Genomic DNA, 23,298 nt, shown 5'->3' with positions numbered 1-23,298 from the left:
TGGGAAAGAGATACACACTTTCCCTGAAATTCTTTCCTCCCTTGGCTTCCAACCTCTTTCATCTGGGTACTACCATAGTCTCCTCCCACCTAACAACTCCTCAGTCCCCTTCCTTGGGGCACATTTTTCCAGGGCTTTCTTAGTCGGAGAGAGGGTCCCCCAAATTTCCATTTTCAATACTCTTTTCATGTATTCACTTAAACTCATCAGGCCATACACTATATGGGGTAAGAGGGACTTCAAAACCAAGACTGCCTGTTGATGGGAATATAAACTCATTCAGGCACTATGGAAAACTGTATAGAGGTTTCTCAAAAAAACTAAGAATAGAACTACCATATGACCCAGCAATTCCCTCCTGGGTATTTATTTGAAAAAAATGAAAACACTAATTTGCAAAGATACATGCACCCCAATGTTCACAGCAGCATTATTTACAATTGCCGAGATGTGGAAGCAACCTAAGTGCTCATCAACAAATGAATGGATAAAGAACATGTGAGTATATATATATATATATATATATATGCTGTGTGCTCAGTCACTCAGTCGTGTTCTACTCTTTGCGACCCTTTGCACTGTAGCCCGTGGACTCCTCTGTCCATGGGATTTTGCAGGCAAGAATACTGGAGTGGATTGTCATTTCCTTCTCTAGGGGATCTTCCTGACCCAGGGATTGAATTCCGGTCTCCTGTGTCTCCTGCATTACAGGCAGATTCTTTATCCATTGAGCCATTGGGAAAGTCCCGATACACACACATATACACACAATGGAATACTACTCAGACATAAAAAAAAGAATGATATATTGCCATTTGCAACAATAAGAATGGACTTGGAATGTATCATACTAAGTGAAATAAGTAAAAGACAAATACTGTATGATTTAATTTATATGTGGAATCTAAAAATAAAACAAAAATAAATAAATAAAATAAAAATAAAACAAACTAGTGCATATACAAAAAATAAAGACTCAGATATACAGAACAAATTACCAGTGGGGAGAAGGAAAAGGGGAAGGGCAAGATAGGGGTAAGAGATTAAGAGGTACAAACTACTATATATAAAATGAATAAGCTACAAGAATATATAGTACAACACAGGACATATAGTCAAATATCATAATAACTATAAATGGCATATAACCTTTAAAAATTGTGAATCACTATTTGTACACCTGAAACTTACAATATTATACATAAACTATACCTCAATTGCCCTCAAAAGGCATAAGTGGAACCCAACAAATTGGCATCCGTGATGACACAGTGTATGTAATACGGCCAGGGTAGCGGCAGCGGCTTTGGTAATTTCACTTACTACCTTTTCTTCATGACCAACTCACCTCCTATCTCCAGCCTGAATATAAAACTGCTGCTAGATAGTCTTCTCCAAATGTCCCACCAGAACTCGGCACTGTCTCAACTTCTGTCACCCCTTCATGTTTCTTATCTCCAGGATCACCTTGACTACCCATCCAGGTGACCAAGCTAAAAACATGTGCATCCACCTTTACCCATCCAGGTGAATCTGCTCCCATGTCTTTTTCATCCCTGCTCTTGTTCTGGTTGTCAGTTTTCCTGAACTAGGATGTGAACCTCCTCCAAGACTGGCTTCCAATCTTTCTCTCCCCAATCCATCCTCTGCTTTGCCTGAAAAAGAGCCTCTGATCCATGGGGGTCACTGAACAAAAACTACTCAGGTTGCTGTATTTTGAATTTTTTCATAAATTCTGGGGGAAAAACACTCAGGGTGTATTGTTGATGCAAACAACAGAAGACCCACTCCACAGTATAATAAATATTTAAACTTCCAAAGGCTAACATGATGGTGCTTTGGTATAATTTTTAAAATACCCATTTCATTGTGTCTTTTGTAGTTAAGTTTATATGAAGTAAACAAAACTGGTTACATATACAAAAAAAGACTCCATTCAAACTAGATTAAGCAGGAAAGGAATTTATTGCGGGGTGAGGAGAGGGAAGTTGGATAAAGCTGATCAAAATACAGATTTCCAGTTATAAGATAAACATATACTAGGGAGGTAAAGTATAACCTGATGACCAAAGTTAACACTGCTGTATGGTATATCTGAAAGTTGTTAAGAGAGTAGACCCTAAGAGTTCTCATCAGAAGGAAAATAAAATTTTTTTTGTATCTATATGAGACGATGGATATTGACCAAAGCTATTGTAGTAATCGTTTCACAATAAATTTAAGTCAAATCATTATGTTCTACACCTTAAACAGTGCTGTATACCAACTATATCCTAAAAAACTGAGGAGGGGGGAGAAGGAATTTAATGGCTCACATAACTTCAAAGTCCAGGATTCAAACGATGTCATTAGGACTCAATATCTCCCTCTGACCTTTGGTTCCACTTCTTATGCGATTCCATGCTGAGAGAGCATTGCCTTTGGATCCAGAACTGCATTCTTCCAGATTTCGGTCCAGGGGAGAGAGCCCTTCCCTCCACACAATAAGAGAACAGAGCCCTGGGCTTGGTTCCCATTGGCCCAAATTGAGTCACATGGCTAGCCTAAACTAGTCACTATGGCCAAAGGGATGTCAGTGATGATTGGTCGAGCCCTAAATCACCTAGGTAATTTAAGGATGGGCTAGAACCAACTCCCCCAGAACCACTTTCCTAACAGTAGATAAGGTGTGGAACCCTAAAAATGTGGAGGCTGTTACTGGAATCAGGGTGAATAAACGCTGAGAAACTTGACCTGGTTCTTATTTTTCTCATTTTTCCTTAAAACTACCCTCCGCCCCAGACCAGCAGAGGTCTTCAGCAAGTATGTCAGAACATTAAAACACAGGCTTCTCATTGTCCCAGCCTTCAACTTGAGCTTTGTCTCACACTCTCATCTCCCACTCAGGGTGATCAGATCCCCATGGGGGAGAAAGGGGCAGTTATAAATAGAGTGGGGAGGTATATTAATTTTCCGCTAATGGTCTAACAAATTACCACAGACTTAGAGGCTTTAAACAATACAAATGTATTATCTTACAGTTCTGGAGACTGGAATTCTGTCTCATTAACTAAAATCAAGGTATTGGCAGAATTGCATTCCTTTCTGGGAAGAATCCATTTCCTTGTCTTTTCCAGCTTTTCCAGCTTTTCGGGCTGCCTGCATTCCTTGGCTCACGAGGCTCATGACCCTCTTTCCATCTTCAAAGCCAGTGACTCTTGAGTTTCCATCTTCCACATTTGACTCCTGTAATTACACTGGACCAACCGAGATAATCCAGGATAACCTCTTTATTTTAAGGACTTCTAACTAACAACCTTAATATCATTTGCAACCTTAATTCCCCCTTGCCATGTAATGTAACATATTAACGAGACCCCAGGGATTAAGCCATGGACATCATGGGGGTGGGAGGCCTCCCCCAACAAAGACCACTATGTCCTGGGACCAGTTCTTTTTTTTTTTTGCCACACAGCATGAGAGATCTTAGTTCCCCAACCAGGGATCAAACCTGTGCCCCATGCATTGGAAGTACGGGGAATTTTAACCACTGGACCACCAGGAAGTCCCTGGGACCAGTTCTTAAAGAAGACAGAGGGGGAGGCTCCCTTCTTGGAGCTGTTGGATAGGGAGTGTTAGGTAGATAACCTAAACCAGTCCGAGCTGCTGCTGTCACTAGGCCAATGGCCTGAATTAGACTTGAAAGAGTGGTGCAGTCAGGAATAAACATGACATCACCAGGCTGAGTGTGGGAGAACTTCCCAGAGGGTAGCTGGACTCTGAGGGATGATGAAAATCTATGAGAAACTGTGGGGGTTAGTGGTAATACTGCTTAGATTAACAGGAGGAAGGAAAGTATGATGGCCTGGCAGCCCAGCAACTAGGAGAGGGTATCCATTTTAACCATCCAGCAACTATGACCCACTCCACTGGGGAAGAGAGCTGGAAGGGCATGACCTGAACCAATGGGGACTGGAACTCAGATAGTCCTCACCCCATGGGAATGAAGCAACCTTTCTGGCTTCACCCAAGTTGCTTCTGGGCTTTGGCATCAGTTGGACTGAGTTCAAATCCCACAGTGCCAGTTACAGACTGTGAGAAGATGGGAAAGTGGCCTAACTTCCTGAGTCTCTGGTTCCTTAATCTATTCCATGAGAATGATATCACCATGTTCTTCATGTGGCTAATAAGAATTAGAAGTTCTTTGAAAAAAGTTATAAGCTCTTATGTAACATTCTAGAGGGGAGGATAGTCAGATAGCAGAAAAGCAGACCCAGCATAGATTGGTGATTATGCCATCACTGACAGCACAAGTCTTGAGAATTTTGCCCTTAACATAACTAGCTATGTGAGTCTGGACAAGATACTTACATAAGCCCCAGTTATAGAATACATTCATTGTATACCAAATCTGAGACAAGCAGCTTCTTGCTATGTAAGGTGGGGAAACTATTAATACCTCATTTCTAGGGTTGATGTAAACTTGAAGTTAGATGCTCATAAGCAACACGAACAAGGATGAGACGGTTGGATGGCATTGCCGACTCAATGGACATGAGTCTGAGCAAACTCCCAGCGATGGTGAAAGACAGGGAAGCCTGGCGTGCTGCAGTCCATGGGGTCTCAAAGAGTTGGACACGACTGAACCATGAAGCAACTTGATTCAGTGCCTGGTGAGGAGCTTAACTCAAATGTTAGGATAATTCAATCCATCTAACTGGGAAAACGGGATGTGGTTAACAGAGAGCTAACCTAATTGCAAAGGGCACTGGGATACCCTCATGGATGTTGTGTCTAAGTTGGGGCCAGCATGATTCCAGCAGGTTCACCCAGTGTAAACACAGTCTGGCTGGCTTCTGGCAAGGTAAAGGTGTTTCCCTTTGCCTGGAAACCAGGAGGTGTGGCCGAGTCAGGGCATGAAGAACAGCAGATCAACTGAAAAGCGGTGGAGAGGAGCCCTGTTCCTGGATCTCTCTGGTTCCTCCAAATGCTGGGGGCCAGCTCCCCGAGGCTAAAGGAGACAAGTGAGTGGGGAGCTACCTGGAAGGGCATTTCAGGGCTGGGGCTTCAAATGGCCTTGAGTCCTTCCAGCCTGCTGGGAGCCTGGGCTTTGGGTCCCGCCCTAGGACAAGAGGTGACCTGGTAGCCAAACTCTTTAGGAAGAGTTCCCCAAAGCCAGGGGCACAATCGCAGGGGCTCCTGCTGTGAACCAGGGCCTGCGTTACTAGTCACCAGGATCTGCGGTGGACCTGAGAACAAAGCGCATCCACCTCCCCTACTCCAGGTCTGGACCAGGACAAGGCCCCAGGAACCACGCCGGCCGCCTGAACTTCAGATCATGTACGCATACTACTGCCGAGCGCCTGGGGAGGACATCTGGCCTCTACTGCAGCACCTCACCTACACCTACCAGCCCGCCCCTCTGCTGCTGCCCCCTATCCAGGCCCATAACTTCTGCAGCCGGCCCCGCGACCTGTGCGCCGGCGAGTGGGCTGGTCCGCAGGAATACCACTGCTTCCACTCCACCGGAGCGCCCCTGGAGGTCGCGCCGCCCTTTTGGGCCTTCCCGCCGGCCTACGCCGCGGCCCTGCGCCCGCCGTTCCCCGCGCCCGGCTACCTGGGGCCATCGCTGCAGGCGCCCGCAGCCACAGGACAGGCGGCAGTCGAGAGCGGGGCGCAGTGGCCGGAAGGCGGCACCGTGCAGGCCGAGCTGCGGTGGGGCCGCGTGGAGCGCGCGCTTGGCCCGCGCCTCGAGCTGCCGGACTCGGTGCGCCGGGAGCTGCGCCGCGTGTACGGCACATACCCGCGCACCAACGTGCGTGTCACCTACCGCGGCGGCGAGTTCCTGCTGCAAGGCGCGCCATGCCTGCGAGAGCCCGAGCACCGCGTCAAGAGGGGAGTCCTGCGGCCGCCGGCCAGCAGCGACAGCGGGGACGACAGTTCCGCGGGGGAAGCGGTGGAGCGCGGCCGCCTGAAGAAGAGGAAGGCTTGAGCTGGGGGCGCGCGAGGCCCGGCGGCAGGCGACTGTGAGCACGCGTGCCGTTCTCCTGCCGCCGCAGCTATGCGTTGGGGCTGGGTGCACCTGTCACCTGTACTTTTGCCTTTTTTTTTTTTTTTTTAACCACCACCGGCTTGCTGCTCTTCCTTGATTTCAGGTTTTTGCAGGATGGCGGGGCGAGGGCGAAAAGGGATCATAGAGATCTCTGAGTGGGTGTCCTGTTACTCCTTCCTTCTCCTTGGACTTGGAAAGCCTGAGCGTGTGGTGGAGGAAGGGCCTGGACCCTTTGTTTCCTCCCTGCCCAACCCTGCCCTGCAATGAGCCCCCACGTGCCCTTTTTCGTCTCTTCTCTCCAGGAAATCTCCCCTAACTCCCCAAGCTGAGGGCCCACTTATTCTCAGCTTGTAAAGAAAAGTGACTGAAGTCAGGTGTAGGCTTAAAGATTGTTTTTATGTTTGGGGGTGGAGGTGGGGTTTCTTCATCTACGTAATGTGAGACTTACTTCCCTTTTTGGGGTACAAGGTGTCAGGGATTAGAGTGGGAAACGTGTGCTTCCTCACTCGCCCGGCCCCACTTTCTCTTAACCAGCTGCCTTCCAGTGCAAGATGACTCTCTCCTAGGTCCTGAGCCCACCATCCATAGAGAGATTCTGAGGGCATCAGCTATTTTATTGAGGTGTGGATGGCAAGCATGGCTGAGGAAGGGATCCCTAAGACACAGATTTAGGGCTGGCTCTGACATGAGTTTGGGTAAACTCCAGGAGTTGGTGATGGACAGGTAGGCCTGTTGTGCTGCAGTCCATGGGGTTGCAAAGAGTCAGACTGACTGAACTGAACTGACTGACATTTTTTAGACTCTCCGAGTCTCAGTTTACTCATCTGTCAAAGAAGAATAAAACTAACACAGCCTACCTGGAAATTTTACCAGGGTTGAAATCTAAGATGAATGTCACATCTTGTGTCCCGATTCTTTTTAAACTTTTATATTGTGGGACAGCCGATAAACAATGTTATGATAGTTTCAGGTGAACATCGAAGGGACTCAGTCATACATATATTTGTATCTTGTCTCCTCCTTTTTGCTAACAGTCTTTAATAGGTTGAATGTGCACTATTCTAGGAGTTTGCTGGAGGATTAAGCCACACATCCAATTTTAACTACGGGTCTAGACATACCACCAGATCTGACACCCAGGCTGTATAAATTTGGTTCCTCATGGAATTGCTTTCAGTGAACTTCCATTTGTCGTTGGCCAGAAGATACCTGGGTATACAGGTATGTTACTGAAACTGTAGATCACTTGATTGAACACTGCTATAATTATGAGGTTCATGCAGAAGTTCTGTTAAACCTCAGCACTTGGTAAAGAGGTTTCTCCTGATGAGCGGTTTGCTTTTTTATCTTTGAAGCACCAAGGATCTCATAATTGATCATACTTTTCTCTTTGCCCTGGTTTCTAGGGAGCCAAATTTACTTAGCATCTTTTGTGTAAAACCTGGATCCTGAACTATTACCCCTAGTTTCAGCTTATTTTCCTTTCTTTCTTTTTTTAAATTATGGAAACACAGGGAGCTGTTGTAGTGTGTTAGGTCTGCTGTGTGATCTTGAGTGAACTATTTAATGTCCCTGAACCAATTTCCTCATCGCGAATGGGGATGATGGTATCAGGACCTATCTCATAAGATTATTGAGAAGATATCATGAAGTCCTGCACACAAAATGTTTACCACAGTAACTGGCATATACTAAGTGCTCAAAGGTTAGTATTTGTTTTTAAAAAGTAGTTTGCAATACAGAAATTTATAAAATAGAGAGTTAAAATCTGTTCTAATATTTTGTGTGGGCATGCTAAGTCCCTTCAGTTGTGTCCAACTGTGTGCGATCCTATGCACTGTAGCCCCCCAGGCTCCTCTGTCCATGAGATTCTCCAGGCAAGGCTACTGGAATGGGTTGCCATATCCTCCTGCAGGGGATCTTCCTGACCCAGAGACTGAACCTGTGTCTCTTATGTCTCCTGCATTGGCAGGAGGGTTCTTTACCACTAGGGACACCCGGGAAGCCCATCACCCACAAATGATCACTGAGGTCCAATCTAGTATTTTTTTACTATTTTTTTCTGTGCACCTAATATTAACTACATAAAAGGAATTGCAGTTTTGCTTGTTGCATTTTACATTAAGTATATCTTGGACATCGTTTTATGCCAATGAACATGGTGTTACCTCATTCTGTAACAGTCTGTAGCATTTGGATTCTTTCCAGTTTTTAGCTATTAAAAATCCATCCAACAAATTTCTTGAATGCCTTTTATTTGCCAGGAACTATCGCAGGCCTTGAGGATATAGTCGTGAATGAGATAGCCATGGCAGTTTCTGTCCTTATGGAAAACATTTAAGCTGAGACCTAAAGAATATGAAAAAGCTAGCTGTGCAAAGAGAAGGGTGAGGGGAAGCCAGGCAGAAAGTATGGTGAATGCAAAAGTCACAAGGAATGAAAGTCATCTTCATTGACTTGACAGGCATTTGAAAGCCCACATATGCTGGGCAGTATTCTAGGCACTGGGGCTCTAGGAGAAAAATAAACAACTCTCTGCCCTCGATAGAGCTTACTCTAGAGATGTAATGTAGGGAAATGAAGACTGACAATAAGCAAAGGGGAATATACAATGCAGTGTCATACAGCAATAAGTGATGGGGTGCTGTTTTCATCAGGATACTTACGGAAGGCTTCTCAGAAGAGGTGACTCTTCAGTGGAGACCTAATAAAGACCTTTACAAGCCATTTGAATAGCTGGGGGAGAAAAGCAAGTACAAACACCCTTGGCTGGGGTGTCCTTGTCCGGTGAGTTAGTGAGAATGTAACAGTTAATGGATGGTGTCACCAACTCATTGGACATGGGTTTGGGTGGACTCCAGGAGTTGGTGATGGACCGTGAGGCCTGGCATGCTGTGGTTCATGGGGTCACAAAGAGTCAGACACGACTGAGTGACTGAACTGAACTGAATAGTTAATGAAGTTACAGATGAAGCTGGATCCTGTGGCATCTTGAAGTGATGTAGAAAATTTTGGATTTTTTTTCCTTAGAGGAACATTATGAGCACAGGGAAATGTGATGAGATTTTTAAAAAATTATTCTGGATGATGTGTGGAAAAGAGACTATAGAGGGGCCATTGTAGAAATAGGGAGAACAGTTAGGAGGCATTTGAGAAATAAGCTGAGAGAGTGATGAGAAAATAAATGTCCTTGAATATGCATCTTTGTTCACAGATACAAGTGTTAAATTGTGGAATCTGAAACCTTAGAATTAGAGATTGAATCATTGAACAATGACACCCTAGTAGCAACAAGCACAGCCAGTGCCCAGATCTTTGATTCTAAATTCCATCCTCCAAAAAAGGAACCACTCCCCTTGGGAAAATGGCTGATTTCAAGGCTGTGGCAGGAAAGGTACAAGATGAGCCTGGAACAACTTGTGCCAGAAATTAAAGGACTCCTCAAAAATATCAAAAGAACAAAGGAGCCAACTTGAAGGGACTTCCACTGACCAAATCAAGGACACTTTAAGCATCAAAACAGTCACAGTAACAGATTATAACCTACTGAATAAAATAAGGATCCCTAAGTCCATGCTAATATTAACTAAATAAATATATGTGACTGGAAAGCTCTCCTTATAGAAGAAGGAAAAATGAAACTAGAAAATTACCATTCCCAATCATCACAGTAATGATTGATTCAAGTGAGAATCATTTCTGGATACTAAAACTAATGGGTGAAAGTTTGATGAAAAACCTGATATTTATATAGTTTCAGATATGTTCCAATAAGATATTTATTAATTACAAATTTTAAAGTAGTAACCTGAAGAAAATAGTAACCTAATAGTATAATAGGGAAAAGTGGTGGGTAAACACATTAATAACCCCATTGCAGTAGTCCCTCTTAAACAAAATCTTTCTTACCATTTTTTTTTCCTTACCATCTTTTTTTTCTTACCATCTTTAATGAGTGTCTTTAAATTTTTTCTTTAATGGAGACAAATTGACATCATGTGCTTTGGATATGTTAAACTGAAAAATACAACATCAAAAATTCAGTGGTAAGGCATAATCATGAGGAAACATAAGCCTAAATTGAGAGAAAATTGCTCGAAAATGTCAGTGTCATAACAGACAAAGGTTTCAAGTCAAAGGAGGTGAAAGAGACATGAAAACTAAATGCAATGCATGATCCTCTTTTGGATACTAGCCTAGAATGAACATTGTTATGAAGGACAATGTTGGGACAAGTAGCAAGATTTGAATGAGGACTATAGATTAAAGAAAGCAATATGGCAAAAAAAAAAAAAAAAAAAAGGTTAACAGTTGGTGAATCTGGTATAAGGCTAAGTCAGAGTTCTTTGTACTATTCTGGCAACTTTTCTGTAAGTCTGAAACAATTTCTAACTAAAAATAGTGATAATAAGGATATTGAGTCTCTGGATCAAAAAGGATACACATTTAAAACGTAATTTGTCACAGATTTTATATTTTAATCTTAGAGATATTTTCTACATGCTGGTAAGCCTCCTCAAATCCTTTTTCTTTTCTTTTTTTTGAAACAAAGCAGGTTAAGTAAATCATGACTCTCCCACCATATAAAATGTGTTCTGAATCCCCTTCCTCTACTACCCTCTCAGGCCCACTCTTACAGTCTCTCAACTCTCCTCATCTCTGAGAATCCACATTGCTCACACACATTCTTCCCCTAAGGCCTCCACTTATGTCCTGGAAATGTCCAGAAGCTGCACATAATTTACCCCTGCCCCCAGCCCCAGTGAGGAAGGAGGCCCCAATTGTAGACTTTTTGAAGGAAGTGCTGCCACTCAGCTCAGTCCAGCCTGCCATTGCTTCCAAACCCCCATGCTCCAGCCCTGTGGCTGTAAGGAAGCCCTGCATGGAGTCCTACATGCTTCTTTCTTTGATCTTTTCTTTGAACTTAACTCTTAGAAGCTTAGGACTCATAAAACATCAGAGCCACCAGAGACTTTACTGTTTATCTGGCTCAACCTCCTCAAGTTACCTTGTGTTGGGAAACCAAGGCCAGAGAGGGGTGACTCACCCAAGGTCACACAGTAGTACTGTCCCTCAGTGGGGCTTGAGCCTCCAAACTCTCATCCTGATGGCCTTCTCCTCCTGGCTGCGCCCCAGCCTTACCCAACCCTGGCATCTGGTTTAGAGCCCTTTGCCAATAAACCATGACTGACCAATTTTAAACCCTATCCCACCTCCCAACTGGGTAACTCACATTCTACTGAAAGGAGGGTAATAATCACAACAATCTTACAGACTTAACTGAGCACTTACTGTGTGCAGGCACTGTGCTAAGCCCTGTACAGAAACTACCATTTAATTTTCACAAAACCTTGATGTGGATATAATTATTATCCCCGTTTACAGATGAGGAAACTGAGGCCTACAGAAATTAACAACTTACCCAAGGGTATACACAGAGTACACCTGGGCAATCTGACTGTAGCCTTAACATACAGGCCTCTTCATACATGAGACATGCTCAGCAAAATACAAGGAACATTTATTGAAAAGCCACTCTGTGAGGAATACTAAACTAGTCATCACGGGGTTCATGAATCAAGCCCCACTGGAAGCAGAGTGTGGAGGATTTGTAGGACATCGTATGCATCATTGAGGCATTGAAGAAGCTTCTTGTAAGAGGCATCTGAGAAAGACTTTGAAGGATGTGTAGGAATCTGACAGTGATGGAAAGGAGGTGTCCCGAGAAGAACTGAGGAGGGGTCAGCACGAGTAAAAGCATGGCAGAAGGAGCAGGAAGGAGCAGGGTTTCACTGGAGGACAGGTTATAACCAGGAAGCAGTGGAAGATCAGGCTTCAAAGCTAAGTGGAGGCCATACTTTGAAAGACTTTAATGGCAAAGTGAGGAGTTCTGGGGAGCCATTGAAGTCTTTGACAAGAAGAGTGGCTTGAATTGAAGTTATTAAAAGATCGAGCCAGTGGCAGCAACTGGCTGATGCCCCGTGACTTCCGTATTGATGGTGTAGCACAGCCGGGCACCAGAACTGAGTCCCTAGGGCATTTGCTAGAGCTCACAGCCTATGGAATTCAGTTCTCAGAGCCAGGCGGCCAAAGTTCTCTTAACCTTGATGCTGCCCTCCTGCACTCTCTTCTGTGAATCTTTCCTCATCCCCAGGATGGGTCAGGTGAGAAACCTGAGATCTCAAGATTCCTCCTATTCCAGGAAGGGTCTGAGCTTGGAGCAGAAAATAGGGGTCCATTGCTAGAAGAGGCAAAGGTTCTCTCAATTCCAACAGGATACTGATATTAGATATGAGGGGTGGGGGCTCAGGGCCGTGGTAGAGATTCCATGCAGAATGGGTCCCGTCATCCCCTGCCCAAATGTGCTCCAATGGGCCTAGGTGTGGAATTGGATAGACAAGGGACTGGGGGAAGAGCTAGAGCATGTACACTGAGAGGGTATTTCTCTAGAGACAGGCCTCCTGAGCCAAACAAGACCCACAAAATGTGGATCCCCAAGATAGAGGCCCAGGAGTCCAAGCTCCCTGAAACCACTGCCCGCGCCCCTACACACACACAGAAACACACCTGAAATGAAGACAGGAAGTACCTGGTATAGATAAGGGAATGGAAGAGAAAGACTTCCCTGAAACACACTGTGACTTTCTAGAGAGTTAAACTGAGGACTGGGGTGCTATTTCCACTCAGAGCAGAGCTGCAGCCTGTCTCTGGAGAGGTAAAGGCAAGCCGGCAGGCTCAAGAGCCACCCTCCACTACCACCCCCAACTTGAGTTGAAAGAAACAGGTCTGCACTTACCCTTGAAGCCTCTCCTCTCCCTCCTGGAGCTGGATCTACAGAGATGCTCCCAGAGACTGCTCCTTAAATAGGCCCCGCCCCAGCCAACTCCCGCCCCCGCCCCATCCTGGCTCTTCTGAGAAAGGAGGAAGGTGTGGGAGGGCCGGGCACCCTGCCCAGAGAGCCCTTTTTGACCTCAAGCAAGAATGGGGACCCCCTTCTCCACAACCCCCAATCTTTCAAAGCATCCCCTTCCTCACCTCAGTCTCTGACAGAGTCCCTCCCACCCCTTGAAACCAGCCACCTGGATTCTTTCTCTGCCCTTAATGTCTGGGAAATCTGCCTTTTCTGCCTAATTCAAGCCCAGTTCCTCACGCTGAGGTTGAATGGTGGGGAGCTGATGTGCTAGTGGAGGCTTCAGCACAAGATTCTAGCTTTCCCCTTCAGCTTAGGAGGCCCAGCATCAGCTGCAGAATTCACTCATGGAATGGGGAGGAAGGGGGTATCAGTCTACCTCCTTCTACCTCATGTGGCTTCAAGCTGTATCCAAAGCATAAGTGGAGTTTATTCCCATTCCGTGGAAAGATACTGAGACCTGAGGGAACAGAAAAATCAGGGGCTTAAGGCCGAGGCAGTGTGAATGTCGCATGGGACTAGTGTTCCCTGGAGCTCCTGATTACGGTTTGTATGTGTCCCTGTGTCTGTGGTGGGCCCTCTCCCCAGCCCTCCCTCTGTCCTCTGATTCCAGAACCCAACTCTTACTGCACAGAGTTGAGACCCTCCAGAATCTGAGCTGGGAATTGAGGGGCTCCCCCTAAATGGTCTTTCCCCAAAACCTCAAGAAGTTCTTTCCCATGATAAGTAGCTACATCCACTGCCATTCAAGAAACAGGCTGTTGGGAAGGGGGAAAGGTACAGTCTCAGGGATGGTCACCAGGGTCTTGAGCTTGGAACCAGGGACAGCTCTACTGAGGAAACCTGGAAATTCCTGTAATGGGGGTGGTAGGGAGAGAAGAGGCATCAGTATTGTGCAATGGAGGGGAGAGGGAGGACGGACTGGGGGCTGGGGGAGGGGAGCGACGGCTTAGTCTTTAGAGGCCTGGCAGCCATCCATCACCTCCTTCCCAGGGGCCTGCTTGGCCAGAGTTCAAAGTGGCTGTCACCCCACCCTTCATTAACCCCAGCAGCACCAAGCTGGCAGCAGCAGAGCTTTTATGGGAGACGCGACGCCAAAGTGCTCCCTCCTTCTTTCCTCCCCTTTCCTGCCCCCTTTCCCCAGCAGCCCACATCTTGCTCACTTTGAGGCCAGAGAATCCTGGTGGGGAGGTGGGAGGTTGAAGTGAGGGACAGGACTGGAATAGGGAGTGGTGATCCTCTTTTTCTCCATATTATGGCATTGCTTCTGTCCTTAGGGAAGAGAGAATGGGACTTTCTACCTTGGACCATGAGCTCCTCAGCGTAGTGACAATCTCTGGGCCCCCAGCACCCTACAGGGGGACTAGACCTGAAAAGAGGCTCAGCCTCGTGACTGGGAATGGGAGAGCTCATTCTTGAATGGAACTCCTTCCATCATGACACACTGAAGGACTTCTGGGAAGGGAAGGCTCTGGACTTCCCCCCTGGATAGCACCGGGAAGCTGAGGTAGCAGGAACAGAAAGAGGAAGCTGGGGCTTTACTGGGTACTGGGGTTCAGCCATCCTGTCCTAAATGAGGAGCCCTGCCAACATGGGCATTAAGGTACTGGCCTGTAGGCATCCTGCATCTGAGCTCAGGTGGGTCCTCAGAGCACCTGCTGCCCCTTCCCCCATCCAAACCAGGTTCCAGGTCCCAAAACTTAGGCCCTGTAGCCACCCTAATCTTGGGGAGACATCGCTGTTAAGAGAATGCATAGGGGCAGATACAGTCTTCTCTGGTGGCTTTGTGGTAATGAATCCTCCTGCCAATACAGGAGACCCAGGTTCGATCCTTGGGTTCGGAAAATCCCCTGGAGGAGGAAATGACAACCCACTCCACTATTTTTGCCTGGAAAATTCCATGGACACAGGAGCCTGGGGGCTACAGTCCATGGGGTCACAAGGAGCCCAAAACACATGCACACACTTGCATGGCGGGTAAGTCAGTACCTAAGAGTTATCTGGGCAACGTGTGGCCTATATAAAAATTGATAAACAGAAGCCTTAATTAAATAGACTTGGGAGACCAGAATGGGGAGTTCCCATGCCCTATGACAACATCAAAGACCTCCTCCTATTTCCTGACATAGGGAGCAAAATTTGCTGTCTCAAAATGCTTCTCTTCAGCATGGGAATGAATTTAGGCTGATTATTTTTGATGGGTGACAGGGCTTGAATCTGGACTGGACACGTTAGGAGGAGAGACAGTGGGATTTGGGGAACACCAGGTCTAGGAGTATAGGGGCCACCAGAATCAACCAGTGAGCCACGGGTTTGTGGGAAGACGGGAAAAACAAGGAGAAGTCGAGGGGAAGATAGAAGATTTGAGCGAGATTTGGGGGGCTCGGAAATAAGGTGGATGGGAATATACTGGGTGGGGCCAAATGTCCTTGGTCAGGGCAGACAAGGAAGTAGGAGGGCATACAGTCAGTCGGTGAGACTCCACCCATGGCGTAATCTTCATGCCTAACTCCTCCCTACCCTCAAAAAAAATGGCCGCCGCGAGAGCCCGTCCAAAGCCCTGAGACAAATGGGACTGAAACCAGAAGCCCCGCCCACTTATGGGCACTTGCCCTTCTTAAAAATGGCCACCACAGCGCTTCTGGAAGTGAACCGCTCTGGGCCCCGCCTTTGATCTCGTTGGTGGGGCTGGGGGCATGCGAGCTGCACCGCGCGGGACAAGTCGCCGGCGGCGCCCGACGGAGCAGGTGATTCCCCCTCCAGGCCCCGACTCAGGGCTGGAAGAGTCGCGGAGAGCACTGACCCAGGGTACCTGTCCTGTGTGTCTCCCCACGGTACCCCCGGGGCCCGCCGGACCCCCATCTCTGATTCTCGCCGTGGCCTGTATTAAGGCACTTTTTAGCTTGCTCAGGCCTCCCTCATCATGTGTCCCCCAGGGCCGCAAGCACATCCATGTGCCCTCGGGCCCACTATTCTGGATGCTTAAGGGTATCCCGCTAGCTCGTTTAGGGAGCTGCTGCTTCAGGGGTCGGCCATCATTGTGGCCCCACTTCCTGTACTCCCATCACCCCGCATTTATACTCCCGCCTAATTTTGGATGCCGGAGTCCCATATACCCCTCGATCCCCTTGGTGCTTCTAAGAGCTGCATTGAGGGTCAGGGGACTATGATGTCCTCTGGAACCTGCGTTATGTACCAGGGCCCCAGGAGCCGGGCTTCATAGAATCTGGGAGAAGCAGTGAAGACCTCGTTTCTAGACTCTTGAGTGCCCGGGGCTTCTTCCACTCCGCTTCCCAGGACTCCTCCTACATGGCCTACTGGTCTCCTTCCACCCGGGGCACATCCCCACCTGAAGGGAACAACATAGTACTTCTTTCCCCAGTTTCACTTAAATTTGTTTGGGGAGGGGAGGAGGCATTATGGAGCATCTGGAGAGTTCAGGGCTGTGCGGTCCCGGAGATGCTCCCAGGCCACCTGGCCAGTGAGGATGGGGCAGTCAGTGTTGGCTCCGGAGGGGAAATGAGTCCTGCAAGGTGAGGGGCAAAGGGGCAAAGACATTCTGAGTGGGGAGAATGGTGTAAGCAAAGATTCTGAGGTAGGCAAGAGGGCTAGCCAAGCAGGAGAGGAGGATCAGAACATAGGCTGGGGACAGACCCTTTGCATCATGAAAGGTGGTGTAGTATGGTGATTAACAGTGAAGGTTTTGGAGCCAGACCGCCTGGGTATAAAGCTGCGGTTAACTTCCTTTGTGACCCTGGGCAAGTTACTTAACCTCACAATGTGTCCATTTCCTTTTGGGTAAATGGGATAATATTATATATTAGTATCTATATGTTAGGGTAATTGTGAGGATTAGGTAAGTTAATACATGTAAAGAGCACAGAACAATCCCTGGCAGATCTTAAGCAGTCATCCATGAGTGCTAAGTCATTTCAGTTGTGTCCGACTCTGTGTGACCCTATACGACCCTATGGACTGCAGCCAACCAGAATTCTCTGTCCAGGGGATTCTCCAGGCAAGAATACTGGGGTGGGTTGCCATGCCCTCCTCCAGGGGATCTTCCAGACCAATGGCTCGAACCCACCTCTGTTTAGTGCCACTAGGGCCACTAGTGCCACCTGGGAAGCCCTGTAAGCAGTCAGTAAATGCTAAATATTATTACCTTCATTAGAGGTATTCAAACAAGACTCACAATAGGATGTCAGTCACATTTCATGGGTGCAGCTAACCAGTGAACCCTGATTTGGAGCCCCCAGGATGTAATGGGGTTCTGAGGGTTATATCCAGAATTTGAAAAGTCTTGGGGAAATCATGTTCTGACCCTGGAGAAGCCTGGCTGTTAGGGCTGCAGCTTCCCCAACTCAGGGACTATGAGGAGAAATATTAGGAGAAGGTTCTGGGTAGGAAAGGAATGCCAATGAAGCCTAAGGAGTGGAGAAGGGTGAAAGAAAGAACTGGCAAGCTTTGAAGGCTGGGGAAAGTTTGGGCAGCCCAAGAACAGGAGGAAGGGGGACATTCTGTTAGGAAACAAGCCAGAGCAAAAGCTCAGGGCAGGAAGACTTTTATTTGAGCACAGTGAGGTGTTTCCCATGAATAACTTCTTGGACCCTGGCTAGAAGCTAGGCATCAGCCACATCCCTGAGAGCTTCTTCCCTAGAAGCTTTCATGCAGCATCCATGGACCTTGGTCCTCGCAGAGGTTGGCAGACAACTGCTAGCAGCCAGGAGTGGTATAACCTGGGGTGGATGTTGGTCTCCACAGGGGGCTGACTTCTTGGGGGAGCAGCATGATGGGATCTGGTATGCCTGGTCTGAGCAGTTACACTCCTCGCCAAGGCCCATACTAGGGTCTGGAGCAAGAGGCTGGCCTCCCCTGGTAGGACAGGGCTTCTCAGTTCTGTCCCAAGTGACCCTGTACTGTCACAGCAACTCTGTGTCACCAGTCAGGGGACCAGGAACTGTGATCGTAGATGGCAGCCCTATCTCAACCCAGTTGGAGGTCTTGACATCCCCCCATTCCCAAAGTAGCCCCTCGAATATACACTGAACTAGAAAGTCCTGGATTTATCTCTTGACTACTACAGTCAAGCCAGGTGACTCTGGGCAAGTCATTAAGCCCACTGAGCTTCAATCTCTTCATTTGTGAAGTGGGAAGTAACTTTATTGAGTGTACATTGATCAATAAACCAGGTGTGTAGTCTCGACGCTCATGAAGCAAGTAGAAGAATCATTACACATTGCCCCAGTAATTTTTTAAATTATAGCTATAAAAGGTATTGCTAAGTAAGGAAAAGTGTAGTCAGCAGTAAGGGTGTGAGATAGAGACCAAACCAGTTCTAGAGGGTCAGGGACAGCATCCCTTGAAGGAAACTGTAAAATGAAACCTGAGAGGTGAGAGGAGTTAGCAAGTGAAGGGGTGGATGCAGCAGGTTACCCAGGCAGAGGACACAGTTCATGCAGAGACTCTTGCCATGAAAAAGCTGGAGTGCTGGCAAGGTGAAAGCAAGCCAGGGTGGAGGGGAGTGATCTGGGTGGGGAGGGGGGCGGGCAGTGGTACATGACAGCTGGAGAGACAGAGGCAGGAGTAAGGCCCTGAACTGAGGGCCACAAAAAGAATCTGGACTAATCTGGAAACAGGAAATCATGGATAGATGTTATGCAGGAAGAACATGATTTTTGTAAAGATTGTACAGCCATGATGTTTGTGGAGAATAGGTTGTTGGCGGAAAGATGGTGGTGAGGAGAACGATTGGGAAACTTGCAGTTAAGGCAAGAGATGGAGCTGAGTGGGAGGAGAGATGGAGAGAAGTAGGTATGTCGAGAGATAATGGTCAGGGCTTGGTGACTGATTGGATGTGGGAAGGCAGACGGTAGGATGGTGTCAGGGATCCTCACAGCATCTGGTCTCAGACTTGTGGCAGGAACAGCTGGGTACATGGACAGGTATACACGGGGGACAGGGACAGCCTTGGAGGAGTAGACAACTTGGGAGAATGTCAGTTTGGAACACGTTAAGTCATCCCCATGGAGGTGTCAGAGAGATAGATGTATAAGTGTGTAGCTCAGAGGAGGAGGCTGGACTAGAGAATTAGACATTTGGGAATTGGTGACATGGAGTTGGAACAAGAAGATGTGGGCCCAGATGAGATCTTCCAGAGACAGAGGGTGCAGACTGAAGAAAGAGGAGAAGCAGCTTTGAGCCTGAGCTTTGCTGCCACAGTTAGAAGGGGAAAAGAGGAGAGGGGGGCAGGGATGGCCTGGGAAGTAATGGCCAGGGAGGTGAAAGAGAAACAGGAGGACGTGATGCCTCCTAGACCAATACTGATGCTGCTGAAAGGGCAAATATGAGGTGACAGTATAAGAAATGGCCGTTCTCTCTTTCTTGATAAAAAAGGGATAATATTGGCAAATTCATATGGTTCAACCTAATTAGACCAATTAGGGCTTCCCAGGAGCTCAGCAGTAAAGAATCTGCCTGTAACACAGGAGATGTGGGTTCAATCCCTGAGTTGGAAGATCCCCTGGAGAAGGAGATGACCACCCACTCCAGTATTCTTGCCTGGGAAATCACATGGACAGAGGATCCTGGAGGGCTATAGTCCATGAGGTTGCGTAAGAGTTGAACACAACTTAGCCACTAAACAACAAAAACAATTAGACCAAAACCTGAAAACAGTAACTCCTGACCTTAGCCTGAGAAGATGTGGTAGAGATGTTGGAGCAGAAGCCAGACTGAAGCTGGGGAGAAGTGGCTAGCATGGAGAATAATAAGGCAGCAGACTTGACCGGGACCTGGTGACTGACTGACTGCAGCGGGTGGGGTTGAGAGAGGGTGAGGCTCAGGGTAACCCCCAAGTTCAGGTTTGGCAGCTGAGCAAGTTGTGTCAGCTAGTGAAACAGGAGGAGGTACCTGTTTGGAGGAGGTATACACAGACGGAAAGGATATGGTGAACTGGGGGTAGGTGCTCCTGAGTCTTCTAACTGGGATAAGCTGACATTTGGACCTGTGGATCTGGAGCAGGTTGTTGCCACCTGTATGTTCTTGACTACCAAATACAGACTTTATGGAGTCAAAAGCATGTAAGTAGGATTGAAACAAGTCAGTAAGTATTTATCAAGCACCTACTAAGTGCAGGCATTTTTCTAAGCGCTACTGCTACTGCTAAGTCGCTTCAGTCGTGTCCGACTCTGTGCGACCCCAGAGATGGCAGCCCACCAGGCTCCCCCGTCCCTGGGATTCTCCAGGCAAGAACACTGGAGTGGGTTGCCATTTCCTTCTCCACTCTAAGTGCTAGGGCTATACCAAAGGATAAGGCAAAGTCCCTCCCAACTCCCTCTTCCTGAAGCTTATGTTCTATGGGGGAGGAGAGACAATAAGGAAATAAACATAAAAATAACATTAAACTGTAGTATATGCCATGTAGAAAATAAAGCAGAGAGAGATTGGGGAGTATGGGGAATGCTTATTTTTGGTAGGTTAGTCAGGGACAGTCTCTCTGGAGGCAGCATTTGAGCAGAGCCCTGGCAGAGGTGAGGGGATGAGCCATGTGGATATCTGGAAGAGATAGGCAGGAAGAAGCTGGGCGAGTTTGAAGGACCCCAAGGATGCTGGTGGAGTGAGCTGGGAGGGAGTGGTGAGGTTGGAAGGTAGGCAAAGGCCAGATCTTCTAGGATGTCGTAGGCCTTGGGAACGAGAATGGACAGCCTCTGTAGATAGCCCCAAGCTGCAGGAAGGGCAAGGACCAGGCAGGGAGATAGAATTCATGAAAGACTTCCCCTTCTATCTGGGCCCCAGAGCCAGAAAAGCCCCTTTGTCTGAAGGGTGGGTGGCCCATTCTGGGTGGGGGGATGGCTATGCTCAGTCCTGAGGCCTGCTCCTTGGGGGGCTGGACAATGGGCCCCTTGTGGCTGGACTTGGGGGCCCAGTGGCCCTCTCAGTGATGAGATTCCTCAGCCAGGAGGCATGTGACCTCAAGACCTTGGCGTCTTCCCAGAAGATCTTGGGCCTACTTCTGGGGAGTGGGGTGGGGAGATGGGGAGAGGTCAGGGGGAGGGAGGAGGGAAACCTCCACTCTGAAAACTTTCTCCTGAGACAGTGTCCTGTCCTGTCTCAGGCTGGAGGAGGTGGAGAAAGAGGGAGGCGGGGGGGGGTGGGGGGTGGGGGGTGGGGGGTGTGGCTCTGCTTGAGGGAGCAGGGGAGGACCAGAGAGTTGGAAGCTAAGGCAACTTCAACAAATGGTTTCCACAGCAGGGCAGGAGGGAGGAGCTGGCTGCCCCCGGACCTGGTGGGCAGGGGCAGGCAGAAGAGGGCCTGACAAGCCTCCATCTTGTATCTCTGCAGCAGAGGAGAGAGCATGGAGCTGGAGAGGATTGTCAGTGCAGCCCTTCTTGCCTTTGTCCAGACGCACCTCCCAGAGGCCGACCTCAGGTAGGAGCTGCTCTCCTAGAAGGGTCATGCTTGGGCCAGTGCTGGAGCAGCTGGGGAGGACTCTGGACCCTGGCCCATGGAGAGACTGGCGTGGGAAGCACTCAGCCCTGTTCCTGAGATGCGGAAGGGCTGAGTATGATCTGCTGGTGTGGCCTTGCCCCTCATCCTGTTCCCATCACCCTTGTTGAACAAAGGGGAGACCAAATCTCTGAGGAAGGGGGAGGGTGGGATACTCTCCAGGCTTAAGGCTTGAGGTCTGCTTCATGGTCCTCAGGAAGCCAGGAGCTGGAGTCCCAGGCTAACAAGGCTTGTCTGTTCCCTTCCTGCAGCGGCTTGGATGACGTCATCTTTTCCTATGTGCTTGGGGTTCTTGGGGACCTGGGCCCCTCAGGCCCATCAGAGGAGAATTTCGACATGGAAGCCTTCACTGAGATGATGGAGGCCTATGTGCCTGGCTTCGCCCACATCCCCAGGTGGGGCCTGGCTGGGGCCAAGAGGACGAGGGGGGCTGGCTGATGGTGGAGGGTGGTAGAGTTGTCCTTTAACCACCCTCCTGGTCTTTTCAGGAGTACAATAGGGGACATGATCCAGAAGCTCTCAGGGCAGTTGAGTGGTGCCAGGAACAAAGGTGAGCCTGGGAATTGGGCTCCTGGGTGACTCAAACTGCCTCCTCCAAAGCCCTGGCAAACCTGTTGCTCTTTCTGCCCCTTTAAGAGAATGTGCAGCCACAGAGCTCCGAGGTCCAAGGTCAGGTATCTATCTCCCCAGAGCCCCTGCAGCGGCCCGAAAAGCTCAAAGAAGAGACGATGTCTTCTGCTGGGGACACCCAAGATGAGGTACTGGTAGAGGAGGGTACCAGTGAAGGAGCTCGGGGGGCTGGAATGGAGGAAATAGTGCCTCTTGTCAACATTTATGCCCACAGGCAGCCGGCCCTGAGGAAGAGCTGCTGCCAGGGGTGGACGTACTCCTGGAGGTTTTCCCCACCTGTTCAGTGGAGCAGGCCCAGTGGGTATTGGCCAAAGCTCGAGGGGACTTGGAAGAAGCTGTGCAGATGCTGGTAGAGGGGAAGCAGGGGCCTCCAGCCTGGGATGGCCCCAACCAGGTATCCTCTGCTAGACGCCCCCCACCCATGTAACCTCAGCCATGCTCCAGCTTAGTGTTAAGCCCCTGCCCCTAGCCTAGCCCCATTTGCTTCCCCTGCTGGTACCCTAGGCCCTACACCTGGTTTCTCTCTTCAGGACCTGCCTAGGCGTCTCAGAGGCCCCCAAAAAGATGAGCTGAAGTCCTTCATCCTGCAGAAGTGAGTCTGGGCTGGGCAGGGCTGGGACCTTTGAGGGTCTTCCCAGGGTGGCAAGAGCTTCACCCAGCCAGTTTTTGGCAGGTACATGATGGTGGATAGTGCAGAGGATCAGAAGATTCACCGTCCTATGGCTCCTAAGGAGGTGAGACAGTCGGGGTCATGGAGCGGGCGCATCTGTCTCCAGGCTTCCACTGCTCACTGCCTGATTGCCTGACAGGCTCCCAAGAAGCTGATCCGATACATCGACAACCAGATAGTGAGCACCAAAGGGGAGCGATTCAAAGATGTGCGGAACCCTGAGGCTGAGGAGATGAAGGCCACATACATCAACCTCAAGCCGGCCAGAAAGTACCGCTTCCACTGAGGCACTTGCCAGACTCTGCCCGAGCCATCTAGGCACAGATCCCAGAGGGATGCAGGAGCCCTACACACCACACAGGGCCCGCCCTAACTCCTGTCCCCCTTCCTTCCCAACTTCCTTGCTCTACAGTGTTAACCTCCTCTTGGAGCTGCCACAGGCACAGTAAAGGTAGCCCCAGGAAGGTGTGAGTACATTCTGGTCATTTCACAGCTGGGGTGCTGGAATACTGTGTCTGTCTCTCCCAACTTTACATCCCCTATCTCCAACAG

General features: G+C 48.6%; 2 protein-coding genes and 1 long non-coding RNA gene across 6 annotated transcripts; 2 read left to right on the top strand and 1 right to left on the bottom strand.

Annotated features, from left to right (window-relative positions):
• Nucleotides 1-4,443: 4,443 nt before the first annotated feature.
• Nucleotides 4,444-5,971, top strand: C22H10orf95 (chromosome 22 C10orf95 homolog). Its single transcript, XM_055561091.1, has 2 exons — nucleotides 4,444-5,003; nucleotides 5,264-5,971. Exon 2 carries the CDS (start codon nucleotides 5,318-5,320, stop codon nucleotides 5,969-5,971), a length of 654 nt encoding a protein of 217 aa, XP_055417066.1. The 5' UTR covers nucleotides 4,444-5,003; nucleotides 5,264-5,317.
• A 7,704-nt stretch (nucleotides 5,972-13,675) lies between these two features.
• On the bottom strand, nucleotides 13,676-14,441 carry LOC129636887 (uncharacterized). Its single transcript, XR_008707178.1, has 3 exons — nucleotides 14,311-14,441; nucleotides 14,105-14,213; nucleotides 13,676-13,794 (listed from the first exon to the last, which is right to left on the bottom strand). It is a non-coding gene; the product is annotated as an uncharacterized LOC129636887 (long non-coding RNA).
• A 1,101-nt stretch (nucleotides 14,442-15,542) lies between these two features.
• Nucleotides 15,543-23,210, top strand: CUEDC2 (CUE domain containing 2). 4 transcript variants are annotated; one of them, XM_055560446.1, is made up of 9 exons: nucleotides 15,543-15,688; nucleotides 21,282-21,368; nucleotides 21,698-21,841; nucleotides 21,935-21,996; nucleotides 22,137-22,204; nucleotides 22,291-22,470; nucleotides 22,607-22,668; nucleotides 22,750-22,810; nucleotides 22,886-23,210. In XM_055560446.1, exons 2-9 carry the CDS (start codon nucleotides 21,295-21,297, stop codon nucleotides 23,030-23,032), a joined length of 798 nt encoding a protein of 265 aa, XP_055416421.1. In that variant the 5' UTR covers nucleotides 15,543-15,688; nucleotides 21,282-21,294; the 3' UTR covers nucleotides 23,033-23,210. The 4 variants fall into 4 exon arrangements, with proteins under 4 accessions (XP_055416421.1, XP_055416417.1, XP_055416419.1 ...); XM_055560442.1 differs by having other exon boundaries at nucleotides 15,544-15,688; nucleotides 22,083-22,204; XM_055560444.1 differs by having other exon boundaries at nucleotides 15,598-15,749; nucleotides 22,083-22,204.
• The last annotated feature ends 88 nt before the right edge of the window (nucleotides 23,211-23,298 follow it).

Source organism: Bubalus kerabau, chromosome 22, assembly GCF_029407905.1.
Source record: "Bubalus kerabau isolate K-KA32 ecotype Philippines breed swamp buffalo chromosome 22, PCC_UOA_SB_1v2, whole genome shotgun sequence".
Taxonomy (NCBI): domain Eukaryota; kingdom Metazoa; phylum Chordata; class Mammalia; order Artiodactyla; family Bovidae; genus Bubalus; species Bubalus kerabau.
This window is presented reverse-complemented; position numbering and strand designations above follow the sequence as displayed.